This window comes from Phalacrocorax aristotelis, chromosome 6, assembly GCF_949628215.1.
Source record: "Phalacrocorax aristotelis chromosome 6, bGulAri2.1, whole genome shotgun sequence".
In the NCBI taxonomy this organism is placed as follows: Eukaryota; Metazoa; Chordata; class Aves; order Suliformes; family Phalacrocoracidae; genus Phalacrocorax; species Phalacrocorax aristotelis.
In genome coordinates, this window is record NC_134281.1 from 18,212,405 (window position 1) to 18,227,712 (window position 15,308).

At 50.9% G+C, this 15,308-nt stretch overlaps 1 protein-coding gene across 1 annotated transcript; it reads left to right on the plus strand.

The window, feature by feature from the left end:
* Window positions 1-1,406: 1,406 nt before the first annotated feature.
* DUSP7 (dual specificity phosphatase 7) lies at window positions 1,407-9,200 on the plus strand. The gene is made up of 3 exons (XM_075096318.1): window positions 1,407-2,022; window positions 4,372-4,800; window positions 7,318-9,200. Exons 1-3 carry the CDS (start codon window positions 1,611-1,613, stop codon window positions 7,623-7,625), a joined length of 1,149 nt encoding a protein of 382 aa, XP_074952419.1. The 5' UTR covers window positions 1,407-1,610; the 3' UTR covers window positions 7,626-9,200.
* The last annotated feature ends 6,108 nt before the right edge of the window (window positions 9,201-15,308 follow it).

Consider the following 15,308-nt stretch of genomic DNA (forward strand, 5'->3'; position numbering starts at 1 on the left):
CTGTCCAGACCTGGTCAGGTCGCTGAGCCTGGGAATCTGATGGTGAGAGAGACCCTGACACTTCCCTTTGTAACAGTATTTGCTGAGAATGATTATAGTAACAGCAGAAAGAGAACAGAAGTTAGGGCAAAAAGGGAATGGCTCATCTGTCCCAGACTGGGGAGGAGGAGCTGTTGTTCCCCCCCTCCCCCCCCGATGCCCACGGGAATTTGGAGAGCTTGCAGGGTATCCCCTGTGAGAAGGGACCACAGGAGGGCTCTAGTCAAACCTCCTGCTTCAAGCTGGGTCAGCCCAGATAGGTCAGCTGGGACTGACCTCAGGTCAGACCAGGTTACTCAGGGCTGTGCTGAGTTGAATCTTGAAAACCAGCAAGGATGGAGATTGCACAACCTCTGCGAGCAAACCATCAACAGCTGACTGCCTGCATGGTGAAAACAGACTGCAATAGAAGCAGCTCATACAAAACCATGTTTTTAATGTCATCCTGCTCATTAAAAAGGGAAAGATCAAATCTATTTTGTAACAAGAACAGTTTATATGAGGCATAGAAAACTTCTGGTACTGGAGAACTGATTCACCTGAAAAAAGATGGAAGGAAACCAGAAGGGTGTCTCCAGTTACATTCCTGGCTTGAAATTTCAGTATTGCAGCACAAAAGGTTTTTATTTATAGTAGTGGATACCAACAGGGAAGATACTCTAAAAATAGGATGCACAGCTAAAATAATCTATTTTGAGGCCCATTCTGTGAACAAAAGGGAATTGTGAGGCCTAATGTGTCTCAGCCAATTTTGTTTTGGAACTATGTGTTGCTGTCAAAGACGGAGGCAGGGTTGGGCATGACCCACTCAAAACCCCTGCAGGCCTCCACACCTGCTGGGCCCGTAGACTGTATGACTTTACTCCTGTAACTTTTTCTTAAACTTTTGATCGAAAACTGACGGGAAAGGCGACGGCGGCCCGGCCCGGTTTTGCCTGGCAGCGTGGGCCGCGGTACTCGTAGGCCCACGCGCCTTCCCACGCTCTGCCCCCACCCCCAGCGCGCCCCGGGCCCCGGGCCCCAGGCCCCAGGCCCCGTCCCCTGCCCATATAGGGCTCGCCTCGCCCGCTTTCCCCCGCCTCGTCCTCAGCGCCAATGAGGCGCGGCGGTGGGCGGAGGCGCGGCGGTGGGCGGAGGCGCGGCGGTGGGCGGTGACGCGCCGGCGGTGGGCGGGGCCTGGGCGCGGGGCTGCACCGCCCGGCGCGTGTGCGCGGTGCCGCGCGACGCCGTGCCGTGCCGCGCAGCGCCGGGCGGGGCGTGCTGCCGCTGGGCCGGCCCCGCCGCCCGCCCCGGCCCGCCTCCCGAGGCATGACACGCCGAGCCGCCGGCAAAGCCCCGCTTTAATTGAGGCCGTCGGGATGGGGCGCGCTGCGTAGGGCAGAGTGGGAGCCACCGTGCTCCGGGTCGCAGGTAACGCGCACCCACGGCCGTGCGGAGCGGCAGCGCCGTGTTCGGCACAGCGCAAGCCCACCCGGGTCCCGGGGCGGGGAGGGCACCGGAGCGGGGCCGTGTCCGGTCGCCGCGTGGGTGGCCGGTGGGCCAGGCGCTGGCGGCCGCCGCTGCTGAGCCCCATGAAAACGCAGGTCTGGGGGAGCTCCCCGCGGGCGCCCATGGCTGCGGCGATGCCGTGCAAGAGCGCGGAGTGGCTGCAGGAGGAGCTGGAGTCGGGCGGCGGTCGCTCGTTGCTGCTGCTCGACTGCCGCCCCCACGAGCTCTTCGAGAGTTCGCACATCGAGACGGCCATCAACCTGGCCATCCCCGGACTCATGCTCCGCCGCCTCAAGAAGGGCAACCTGCCCATCCGCTCCATCATCCCCAACCACGAGGACAAGGAGCGCTTCGTCAAGCGCTGCAAGGCCGACACCGTGCTGCTCTACGACGAGGCCACCGCCGACTGGCAGGACGGCGGCGCCGCCACCTCGGTCTTGGGGCTCCTGCTGCAGAAGCTGCGCGATGACGGCTGCAAAGCCTATTACCTGAAAGGTGAGGTGCCCCCGGCCCTTCCTCCAGCCCCGTCCGCCTCCCGCAGCCCTTGTCCGACCCCGATCCCCTCCTCCGCAGCCCCCGGGCGGCCCCTGCATCGCCGGGTGGCCATCCCCTGGCCGGCCGGAGGTGGCTGGGTTGTTTTGTTTCCTTCCCCCATCTCTCCGTGCCTGATCTAGTTTTTTTAAAATATACTTTCTTTTTTCCCCTCTGCATTCCGCTTTAATACTCTGCACAAAATGGTCGCAGGCTGGAAGCGGCCGGGAGCGCCCCGCTTCTTCCTGCGTTGCCTCCCCGGCAGCGGCGGGACGGAGCCCTCAGCCCCGCCGCCGCAGCGTTCCCTCCAGCGCTGTCCTGTCCCAAGCCGACCCGGCCGGGCACCGCTGCTGCCTCCCGGGGCGCCCCTCGCCCCTCTTCCCTGGGGCGGGGGGGCCTTGCAGGGGCTCCACGCCCCGGCACCAAGCTCCCCTTCAGCCCCTCCGCAAAGGATGGCCAGATTTGGGGGGGGTGGGGGAGGGGGCAGGAGAGCCTCACCTCCTTTTTTTCTTTTCTTCCCCATCTCCGAAAAGCGAGCGGTTGGGTTTTTCTCCCCCGTTCTCTAGAAATGCCGGTGGGGCCGGGAGGGAGCAGTCCGGCTGCTCCCCTGGGGCAAGGAGACGGAGGAGCGGGGAGCCGAGCCCAGCGCCCCGCACATGCCCTTCTCTGAGGACTCCGGCTGTTTGGGGTTTGGTTTGGATTATTTTTTTTTGGGGGGGAGGCTGATTTTTGGCCATTTTGCAAGATCCCAGCAGGCCTCCGCAGCGGGCCGAGTAGAGCCCACAGCTGGGCTGCTGGGACCCTTCCCATCCTCCCAGTCCGGTCGCTGGGTGGCGTGTTTGAGGCAGAAATAACAGGAGAGCGGAGATGGGGGGGGGGGAGCGATGAAGAAAGTTGCCACTCGCAGACACTGCTGCTGCTTGATAGACCCTTTTTGGGTAGCCGAGGGAGCCCCAGGTACGAGCTTGGGGTGGCAGGGGGGACAGGCAAGTATTTGGGGACCAGCCTCTGGGGCTGTGCTGCCCGCATAAGCCTCCTTCAAAGGTGACATTGTGGGGGAGCAGCCAGGCTCCGTGCACAGGGGTTGATCCCACTGTTCCCTCCTGTCCCTTTGCTCCCAGTCTGTGCTGGTGGATGAATCCCCCATCCCATCCCGGTTTGGGGTTTCCCGATGGGCTCCCCTGCTTCTTCGTTTTGTCTTCCCATTTCTCTCCCCGTCGTCCTTATCCCTAGCTGGAAGGAGCAGCTTTGAAGTTACTCCTAGGCTCTCCCTGATGAGCAGGGGAGGAGTTAAGCCCCTTTCTCTGCCTTTTTCCGGGAGCCTCGGTGGGAAATGTTTCCAATTAAAATTCCAAAATGGCTCCTCGGCGCTGTCTGGCGGTGCGGGGGGGGAGGGGGGGGAGGAAGGAGGAGGATGAGCCTTTTTCATGAATGGATGTGGTAGGAGCTGTCTGTCCTGCTCAGTGACCCAGCCACAACCACTGAACCCACTAACAAAGTTTCCAGGAGGCCTTTCTAATTAACCATTTTTTAGTGCCAGATACTGATGGCTGAGCTCAGGTTTAATATTGCCTGAAAAGGAGGTAGATCTGTGGGGTTTTTGCTTCCTTGCCTTTGTCTTCCTTCCCAAGTTGTTGAGCTGAGGAGCTGGGGAAAAGGACTTAGGAGCAGACATGAATGGTTCCATCCCTCCTCAAGCCTGCTGTGGTTTGGGTGAAGAACAAACCTGTGACACTGTTCTGTTGCAAAATGTGTTTGTAGTGAAAATTAGGGGTGAGGATTGCTCTTTGGCAAAACTTATGGCCTTTTTACCTGCATGAAGGTGAATTATTTTATTGGGTTTTAGTGCCTGGGCTGCATATGTGGTGGTTGTTCTTGCTTTGTCTTTTCAGACACAGGTACTTCTGTGCTTTTCTGTCTAATGTCAGTTTAGGCAAGAGTCATACCAGACCCATATTTCTGAGCAGCTTAATGAGGCAAGATTGTCTCTTGCCGCTAATTTTATTTTTAGATGTTTGTTTCTTTAGTGATTGAGATTTGGCCCCTATTTATCACAAGCAATATTGAACTTTGTAAGAAACACTTTTTGGATTTTTGGGACCTGTTTGGTCAGTAGCAGTCTGCCCATGGAAGATGAGGGAGCAGGGAGATGCCTTTTTTGGGGTGAAGTTGAAGGTATACCAACTTCTTGCTGGCAAAGACTTGCTAAGTAACATGCACATGTGTTCAGGTAGAAGGATTTCCCATTCTGAAGAATAAAACATCTTTTTGTTTCTGCTTCTTGCCTTCCCTCTCTCCTTTACCCCTTCCCAGGTGGCTTTAACAAGTTTCAGACCGAATATTCAGAGCACTGCGAGACGAACCTTGACAGCTCCTCACCCAGCAACTCTCCCCCTGCATCAGTCCTTGGCCTGGGAGGGCTGCGGATAAGCTCTGACTGCTCAGATGGCGAATCCGACAGGGAACCCAGCAGTGCCACAGAGTCAGATGGGAGCCCCATCCCTAACAATCAGCCTGCCTTTCCGGTCCAGATCCTACCTTACTTGTACCTAGGCTGTGCCAAAGATTCAACCAACTTGGACGTCCTGGGCAAATACGGCATTAAATACATCCTGAATGTGACTCCCAACCTGCCAAACATGTTTGAGCACGATGGAGAGTTCAAGTACAAGCAGATCCCCATTTCAGATCACTGGAGCCAGAACCTCTCGCAGTTCTTTCCTGAGGCCATTGCTTTCATTGGTAGGTAGTTGGCAGAACATCTGTTTTCGTACTCACTGCTCAAGAATGTGGCAAGCTGCTTCCCAGGGCTCTTACTCGTCTCTGGCCTCATCTCTCTGGGCATAACATTGGTGCTAGCTTAGCACCTGAACCTCATGCTGCCAGGGTGACTCTTCTGGTGTGTGTTGCCCTTGGCTGGGTTTAGGGAGGCCTCCCCTTCCAAAATTCAGCCCTCTTACAGCACCTCAGCTGGGCTATCTGCAAGTGATAGGACCAGCCCTTCTGTCTATTGCCCTTGTATGGGGATTTGCACTTGTGTGAAATGACTGAACTGAGGCAGCAGGGAGCTCCTTTGCCTGCTTTCCTCGGAGAAATGAGTATTGATGGGAGTTGCATTAACGTGACTGGTGCCAGCAATTCCTTAGCTCCAAGTGTGGTTAAAATCTGGGAGGGGGGATGTTTCTTTTCCCTGAGGGGATTTGCTAGTCTAGTTGCAATCCCACTGTAAGTCGTCCTAGCTAACTAACTCCTTGTATGGATACTTCTTCTAAGGTAAGTGTCAACAGAATGAGTTAGTGGTGGTAACTACACTGCAGAGCTCAGCTGGAAAAACTGCTGTGCTGACAGCCCCTGAGAGAGCTTTGGCTGGTGGTAGGGAGGGACACGGGGAGCAGATCTCTTCTCCCAGGCAGTGTTGACTTTGAAAATTGCTTCTTATTCTGTGAGAATTGTCTGTCAGACTGAATAGGGATGTACACTTCCAGTGTAACCTGTGTTATTTGCTGGTGATGGTTGTTAGCCTTGTCAGTTCTGATTTATGAGGGGTGAATGTGGTAATGACTATCTGTGCCATTAACTATTAAAAGCCCTATGGCTTCATATCTGGATAAAAGCATTGATGTAGGTAGAGGCGAGGGGGACCTCTACCTTCAGACTGAAATCTGTGCCGCCTGTTTCAGTGTTGCTTTGTTACCCCCCCCACCGCTGTTTTGGACCCTGCTGCATGCACTCGCTTGCTGTGCTGTAAGGCCTGAAATGGAGCAGAGCAGTGGTAGGTCCTCGGCTGCTTTTCAGCCATTGGAAACCCTGGTTCCCACGCACTCTCCTTTGCCCACAGCTTCTGTCCTCTATTAACATGACTGTGGTCAGAAGTGGCAGTTCCAGTGTGGCAGCAGGGACCTGTCTGATCTCCCGTCCACACTTCCTGTATGGAGCATGGTATTAAATGTCAGGGGTGAGGTATGGGGTCCCTGCTGGCATGTGGCATTCGGGATCTGTCTGCTTCAGTCAGCCGATGTCTCTGTGAATGCTGCACTTGTGCTTTCCAGTTAATGACAGGAAATGGAGGATTACCTCACTCTAAAACCAAACACCAAGAAATGCAGCACAGGTCAGATGAAAGGCAAAAATATCTCAGAAAAATGTTGAACAGGGAGGGCTGGGTATGCTGGGGGGCAATTGCCCACTGTACTGGAAATTCTTGCCTGTTTTTGGAAGCTGGGTAAGAAAACCTGTTGTGGCTTGGGTCTGGGTTTTGTTTTGCCTGCATCTTCTTTACCCTTCTCTGCACTTGTGGTACAGAGTCTTTCTTACCTCCAGCTTTGCCTGAGGATCCTCTTTTTCCTGCCACTTTCTCCCTCCCTGCCAAGCTCTCAGTCAAATGACTGACTTCAAATAGGGCTGCCCAGAAGTAAGCAGCGCTGGGTACTTGTGTGCATTCAGCACTCTCAGCAGCGTGTCCCTCTTTCAGCACTAAGATGTCAATTCATAAAGGGATCATGCTGTTCCGGCTGTGTGAGAGACAATGAGTGTGTGTGTGCTTTTCAGTCAGTGGCAAGGGAGGGGAAATCTCATTGCTGTTATCTCGCCATTTTTTGGTTCAGCCTGCATTCCTGTTCCCTGCTACCATTCATCCTGAGAGTCTCCTCCAACACAAGCGTTTGTTTGTAGTGAAGTGCGTTTCTGTTGATCCTAAAGAATGATTTCACAATATGGGAAGTTCCTGCACTTCAGACTGCTTAAACTGGCTTCAGCTACATTCAGATAACTTTCTAGTGGAAGGAGGACAAGAACAACAGAAGAGGATAGCTTTCATGGTGCTGGGCTGTAGCCTCACATCAAGTGCATAGCTTTCCCCAGTTAGTTGGTGTTGAGGTGGGTGTGCTATCTCCCTGGAGCTGTTGTCTCCAGCTCTACCAGCCTTTTGGGGGTTACTCCATGTCTCTGAGTAGAGGGTACTGATGCTCCCTAGGAAAGGAATGCGTTGCCAGGCTTGATTAATACTTCTCAAGCATGTGAGAAGCTTAGCCTTGCTGTGTGGAATGGGGAAGAGCAGCTTTCCTGTGCAGTGGGAATATCTCGGAAACCCTTTGGGGAGAGATGTGGGTGTCAAAGGGACATGAGATGGTGTCACCAGGAGCAGGGGATCCAGTTCTGGCAGTTGTCCTGGGAGCTTGTACCTGCCACCTGACCCTGCTCCAAAGCCATGCAGTTTTGGTGCAGAATAATAGACTCCCCCTTCCCCTTGTCTTGTTTCAGATGAGGCCCGTTCCAAGAAGTGTGGGATCCTTGTTCACTGCCTCGCTGGCATCAGCCGGTCTGTAACAGTCACTGTCGCCTACTTGATGCAAAAACTCAACTTGTCCCTGAATGATGCCTATGACTTTGTGAAAAGAAAAAAATCCAACATTTCCCCAAACTTTAACTTCATGGGCCAGCTCCTGGACTTTGAGAGGACTCTGGGACTCAACAGCCCTTGTGACAACCGCTCGCCCAGTGAACAGCTTTACTTCACCACCCCCACCAACCACAACCTGTTTCAGCTGAACACTCTGGAGTCCACATGAAGGTGATGCCACCTGGTCGGGAACTCAAGCATCAAACAGCTTCTCTTGAGCATTTCAACTCTTACAAAAATATCCGTCTTGCCAGGCAGCTCTGAAATGACTAGCTTCTCTGGGCAGAGGTGCCTGATCGCTGCTTTAAGAAGGTTAATGCCGTTCATTAGTATCCTGATCGAAGAGGTAGTCTTTTTACAGGGGGTTATTTAATACGGGCGATGTTACAGCATTTTGAATGCAGCTGTTACCGGCAATAACCGCTTTCCTGGGTGCATTGGGACTGTCAGAACACGCACATGTGTGAAGAGCTACCAGGGGTTAGCTTGCTGTGGAAAGTGAGGAGATTTATGCACTTGGAAACCTTGAACAAAAGGTGTTGGGCCAAGACTGTTTTAAAACCCAAGTTTACTTTTTTTGATTTTAAAAAAAGAAAAGGCAGATCTTAATCGAGCTTTGGGTTCAAACTCTTTTTAAATATGTAAGTTCCTGACCGTTTGTACAGACGAGGTTGCAAAACCAGTATTTTATTCTGTTTCTTGTTTGATCATTTATTATTTTTTTTTAATCAAATGTTTATATTGACCAAATGCATTTTGCACACTTTGTGAAGCCTTGGTATGTCCTGGCATATTACTGGGTACTCCCGAGAGATACATGCTGCTGCTGTTGTTGTTAGCATCTGGTAGGAAGCTTTGTTATGTGTGAAGGCCAGTTGGGCTTAAACGCAACCCCTTTGCCACTCCTGCACTCACAATCACAAACTCTGCACTGATTCAGCCAAGGTGACTAAGCTGCAAGCTTTTTTTTTGTAATGCCACCCCTGCCAAAAACACTGTTTGCTATTGCCAGAGGTAAAACTCCTGTAGCCTCCAGAGCTGGTAGAAGCATGTCTGAGCCCAGCTTCATTCTCTGCTGCCTGTTGACTGACTTAGTGTCATCCAGCTGGCCCAAAACCATTCTAGCTTCATGACTACAGAAGGTAGTTGTGATGTTGGTGTTTCTCATGCACGCTCAGTTTTTTCCCATGTGTGCAGGGTGGAGGGGGGAACACAGTGAGTGCCTGGAGCAGAGTGAGGATTGTGTAGCGGGATGGGACTGAATTGTCATGCACCGCGTGTGTGAGGGGAGTGAAGAGATGTAGAAATGATAAGAGTGTTGTAACAGATTTTTTTTATATATATATGAATATATATATTAATTGACAAATTCTGAGATGATTGGAGCTTTCAACAGAGGTTCTGATTTTTTTCTTCCTCTTTTGAATAACTTTATGCTGTGCCTTCTATTCTGAGAAGACTTGTTTATATTTCTGACTAGTGTTTGGCAAACACCTTATAACAAGCTGGGAGGGGGAGGAAGTGGTAATAATTTCTGGGAGGAGGGCAGAATGGATTTGGAGATTTCTTTATTGGCTGCAATGTAGTCCCTCCCTTCTCCCCCCTCCCTGTCCACTTTAACTCTCATGTAACTGAAAAAAAAAAAGCCACGGATTTTTTCTAAATATCCAGTTTTTTGTACTTTTTTTCAAGAAAAAGAAAAAAATAAAAAAAACCTCCATCAGAGGAATGTTTGACACTGTCACATCCTGAAACCGTGTTTTTTTTGTTAAAAGATGTTACCAGAATGTTGGAATGAGCTTCTCTTCCTTGTTTTCTGGTTGTTTTTTGTTTGTTTGTTCGTTGGGTTTTGTTTGCAACAATGTTGGGATTGTGGGTCATTGGAAGGGAGAATGAGAGTAAGTACAGTTGCGAGTGAGAAAATTGAGAATATCCTAATTGCATCTTACCTCATGGAGGAATTTATTTTTTCAGGGATTTTTTGACAGTGCATCTGTATTACATTACTGCTAAGCTGGTTTGTAAAGGCTTCCTGTGCTCTTAGTGGTCTTTATTCTTTAAAGGAAAAAAGAGATGCATCTTCTGATTAGTGCAAATGAGAGCTTGCTAGTGAGGAATGGTTCTGCTTTCTGAGTTATGAAGGAAAATTAGTGACCCTATATATACTGATCCAATATTGGGACTTTGTTTATATTGCAAATAAATATTATTTTTTCTTTAAAAATGTTTGTGTCAGATGCTTGTCTAGCCTCTGTCTGTGTAAGGGCAGGCTGCTCTTATCCATTTTTTTATGGTCAATTAATATTCTTCTGTGACCATGAAGAGCATTTGCTGGGCAGTGTTCAAGTGTGGTGTTTGGTTTCATGCACAGCTTAATATTTAAGACCTATGTTAAAATAGAGAGGGGGAGGTGGGAGGGCGAGGAGAGGAATATGGAGGAATTGGATAAACTGGAGAACAATGAACAGCTTGAGAATGGGACCACTTTGACCCCAGCCATTCCTCTGCGCCAAAAATAAATAGATAAACTAAAGACACTTTTGTGTCGCTGTTTAAGCATGGCCTGCAAGGCCTTGCCCACAACTGTTGTGATAGCAGACTTTGTTTTGGTAGGAAAACAAGATGTAGTGGCTTTGTGGGTGGCCATCTGATGACTTCTGGGTCTCGCGGACAGCAGGAACTCCTTCCTGCATCCTTGGGTGGGGGGCCAAGCCCCCAACTGCAGTGCCATGCATAGGCTGTTCTGTCCCACTGTGTTTCCTGGCCACCAGTGCATGTGCTTTGTGGGAAAGCTGGAAGGGCTGATGAGGATGCTTTAGGGTGAAATGTTGGCTCCAAGTGTCTGAGTGCAGCCCAGCTAAGGGAGCTGTGGCTCCCCATGCCTCTGCTAGTAGCTGGCTATGAGTGGGTCCTGTCCCCCTCCGTCCTGTGCATTCCTTGTTTTAACCTTAATGGCAAGAAATTAAATGACTATCTATTCAATTGCTCAATTCCTCAAAGTGAGTGTGTGTGTGGCCTTGTTCTTCTAATCCTAGGGTCCAGGCACCAAAGATAGCTAGCTTTATCCCAGAAGGAGCTCAGGCTGATGGGTGCAGAGTCTGTTGCAGAGCAGGGGGGAGGTAGTCAAGCTGAAGCAGTAGCCAAGGGAGCATGTGTGTGCATGAGAATTTGTTTACTCCTTGACTGCATGATGGGAATCTATATATTGATTTAGAGGCCTGTTTGTGGCTCAACAAATGAAAATGTACCTAGGATGCAGGGAAAAGAAGACTTTAGGTTTTCCCCCTGTAATTACACAGTAGAGTAGCTCTTGAGGAAGATATGAAACCATGCTGGAGGCTTGCTGTGCACTGAAAGAGTGCAGAACAGCTTGTCAAGTGTATGGCTATATTTGCTTCCATCTAATTTCCTCTTATGATTTTCTGCTAAGGTGTGGAATAGGATATTAGCAGTTAGCATTAGCTCTGTAAGCACATCTGCATGGTAGCTGAGTTGTGGCTGGCTAGAACAGCACAGCTGCTGTTTGTGACAGTCTCTGTGGAAGAGCTGGTGTGCAGGCAGATGCCAGGCTGCTCCTCAGCAGGCAACTCCCTTGGGGTAGCTGATCCTGGGAGATGCAAGTCTGTTACAAGTGTCCCACCACTGCTGCACTCAAAAGCCCCATTGCCTTGCCAAAGGAAAGAGATGGCTTGTCTGAAAACCATCCTGCCACCTGTAAGTGCTCTTTCTTCAAGGACCCAGAGGAGCCTTTTCCAAGGCTCCTGGCCTTGACAGCAGGGAACAGCCAGCCTCACCTGGTCCTCAGCCATCAGTGTTTTACAAATGTCTTGCACTGTGCTTCTTGGCTCAAAGGGGTTTCCTTGGAGACCTGATGTACTGTAATTTAGTGAGGAGACAAGAACTGACATCAGGAAAGGGGCAATACTGGAAAAATAGTTACAGAGAGAAAAGAGAGCTTGGGGTCTCTGTACACTCCCTTGCAGAGGCGGGCACGAGCACTAGCTGAGTGTAGGAGCACAGGCTCAGTGAGAAAGCTGGTTATGTTCAGATCAGTGGAATTTGGCAAGGAGATATGGCTTCCCACACGCAGCAGGGAGAAGCTCATTGGTTAACCCATTGATTCCAGACAAGCTGCTTGCATTATGCTCTGTGGTTCTGTGCTCTACAAAACAAGGTAATCTCTACAGGCAGAGATCTGCTGTCCTTGGGTTTTCACTTGTGATGCCACAAGCCATCAGGTGATACTAGCGGGAATCCCCACCACCACCCCCCAGCTTTGTCTTACCTCTGATTTGAACAGTTAGAGGGACCACAGGTCCCAGGTGCTTTCAAAAAGTTTCTCATTATGTTTCATGTAATGGCAAAAGCACAAAGCTCTGAACCCTGTTAGAACTAAACTTCTACAGTTCTGCAGCAGGAAGCCCAGGTAGCTGATTTTAAACACTTCCAGCAGCCCTCTGCACAGCACATCCCATCCTGCCTTCCTCCACGCTGCATGGCAGAGCTTGGCTGCTCACCCCAGCCGGAGAGGGAAGGGTAAGAAGAGTGTGTATGTCCTGAGCATGAGGCATTTTATGAAACAGAAGAGCAAAGAGTAGGTTCCCAGGGCAGTGTGGATTAGCTGTGGTCATGGACAATGATAGACAATGGAAAGGCAGGGGAGATATGACCAAATGACCGCAGGAGGGAGGTGTGAAGGGGTGGTGGAGGCAGCACCAGGAGCCCAATGAGCAGGACACACAAGGTCAGGGAAGGGGCTTTGGGGTTACCTGTAGCTTTCTTTCCTTTGCTTGTGTCTACCCTTACCCCTCTCCTAGGCCCTTATTTCTTGGTGTGGCATGAAATGCTCTGAGCATGATGCAAGTCAACCTCTGCAGCTCTAAACTTGCCTGCTCTTTCATCAGCGGAGACGCACGTTGGGAAAGCAGACTCTTCCGCCAGCATCTGAATTTGGGTGCTCACATTTCCAAGGTAACAAGGTTATTTGTGGGCTGTTATTTTCTTTTTTTTTATCCTTCATGTGAGCAAATCAGGGTATTTGCAGTGTTGCAAAGGCATTTAAATAGTTCAGCTAATCAGCACATCCCTGTATTTACAGCTGACTGTCACAGGCTGTGATAGTCATGCTCTGGGCTGCTTGGAAAGTGTGTGAAAGTGAACTTTCTTCCAGATTTTGTGCCATTTGCTCCTGTGCTTCTTCAAAGTTTTTTCTTAATCATACTTGAGATCATACTGCTGGGCTGGCTAAATGTAATTTGGGATGAGAAGGAGGGTGAGCATATGTCCAGCAGGTAGGGAGAACAGCTCATGGGAATCCCATGCAGCCTCTACGTCCTGTTCCTGTCAGTTCCTCTATTGAAGCTGCAAAGTTCCCTTTTTGCTGTCTCTGCCTCTTGACCTTCTTGCTCTATCACCCAGCAGCACGGGCACAGAGGAGAGGCTACAGCAAGGCTACCCGGCGCTGCCACAAGGTCACTGCTGGATCCTGAGTGCAGGTGTGAGATTTGGGTGAGAGGTACCACTACCAGAGTGTGGCGTGAGGAAAACGGCTGTGCTGTGTGCTGGTGGTTGTGTTGCACTGAAGGGGCAAGGGGATGCTGAGGGCTGCCATGTCCAGCCAGGCGGGGTGTGGTCCTGGCTGCCACACCTGGTTCAGCTAGTGACATGGCAACGAAGCGGCAAAGATGTCTGTTTCCTGGGGGCCATGCTCAGGTTTAAATGGCTGTTTGTGTGGCATCTGCCTTAAATTGGCAGGAAACAGTGAGGTGGGGAGCAATATGGCGTTGCACTTCAGGGCAGCACTCTCCCCAGGGTGGGCAGTGGCAGCCATTTTGTGTCCCTCCTCTGCACAGCATGCCCCTTCCTGTCATGGCCGCTGCTGCCCTGAGGGGGGGGGGGGGGTGCACCAGCCACCCTTCCTGGGCCAGCAAGGCTTGTGGGGGGTGAGGGGGCAAAATTACCTCTGTGAGCACTGTTTCCTTTTGCTAGCCTGGCTATGTCTCTGCTCTTACCTTTTTCATCTCCAAAACACCTGAGGAGCTGGTGTGACACCTTGGGTGGTACATGGGGTGATCCTGACTGGTGGCCTGGGAAGGCCTGAAAGACTCGTGGCCATCATGGTGGTACAGAAATGCACTGGGTCCAGCGAAGGAGGTGTGGGAAAATGAACAGTGGGTGGAAGAAGGCTCTGTGTGGCTGGCAGCAGCTGAACCCCTCAGCCTGCAATGGTGGCGGTAGTCCTTAGCAGCCATGATGGCACTGACAGCAGTGTTCAGAGACTATGAGCTGCTTGCAATGGAATTTTCAGTTTCTGGTGCCTCTGGACTCCTCCCTGACACCTCCACGCTGCCCTGCTCAGCCGTGTTGCGATTGTGTTTTTGGGTTGGGAGCTGGGTCAGGGCAGAAGCTGCGGTTCAGCTTTGATGGCTTGGTCAAGGGTTGGGGATTAATTATGGGTTGGGAATTAATCATGCAGCAGGAGCAGACACCCAGGCTGGCTGTTCAGCCCCAGACTGGTGGTGCTCAGCCTCTGTGGGCCATGTGGACCCCTCAGTGCTGGGACAGTACAGAACCCACCCCATGTGCCTGGAGCAAGGCGAGACCACCAGTGCTCTCTAGCCTTTCTTTCTCCCTTCTGGCTGGTTGTGCTCATAGCTGAGCTTGCACTTGTTCTGCATTATCCTTATTTGCTTTCCCTGGTTTCTCCACTGCTTTCAGTTTCTTTGAATAGTTGGGATTTGAGGTACTCTCAGTTAGCTGCAGCTCGCAGCTGCTTTTGTGAAGCTGTGGTCCTTCTGCAGGAGAATGGAGCCTGGCTTCCTCTCAGAGACATTGGGGCATGTTGGAAATGGAGACCAGCTGTGCTATGGGAAGATTTTGGGGGTTGTGTGTGTTACTTCTGTGCTGCTCAGTGGTGCAAGTAATCCAAGAGCACACAGGGCCTTAAGTAGTATGTGGTGAGGGAACCAAGTATGAGTGGAGAAAGGGGAATCCAGACAGATTTATTTATTTTCCTACTTTCTTTCCCTGAAGAAACATCTGGCTTATGTAAAGCCATTTTCTGGGTTTCTTGCTGCTTTATTTTGAAAGTCTCTGCATTCAGGCACTCTGTTCTTCTCATCAACCTGCTCTTCTCATCTCCCATCACTGCCTCAAGGGCAGATTCTTCATGATTTGGGATTTTGCTTTTATGAAGTTTACTCTTTGTTTTTCGTCTGTGTTGTCTTTTTCTTTTCTTTCCTTTCCTTCTCTTGTAAAGGACTGCTCTAGTTTGGCTTGTGGTTTTTCCTTGTTTTCTCCTCAGAGGTGAATTGTTGTGATAAACCCTGCACAAAGTAGGAGGGAGCAGACTGGTGTGTTGGTGAGACCCTGGTCGCTGATACAGCATTAGTGAAAGCTCTGTGCCAGCGAGAAGCTGGGCTCTGAGGTTTGTTTGCAGATGCAACACCCTAGAAGCACAGCATTTTTCTGTAGGGAAGATTTTTGACTCTAAATGTGTATGAGGGAGTGCATACACCCCCACCACACAACTCAGGTTGTGACTTTCGGTCTCGGATAAGCACTCTGCTTCCTTTTGCCAATGTGGCTCTGAATTGAACCCATCATTTTACCATGCAATCCTGGTGTGAAGTGCTCAGTACCTGGTGGAAGATTTACAGCTCTGCTCCAGTTTTTTGGTTCTTACTCTAAATTTGCTATTTTGTCTCCCTGGTTGGCTGATTTCCTGCTGTTTGGAGCAGGCAGTTGTCCAGACAGGATTGCACCCCCGAAGGCCAAGCAGGATCCTCTTGGAGCTGTGCAAAGTGGGATGCTGGATGTGAGTTTGAGGGGATTCAGGGTGCTGAGCCCGCAG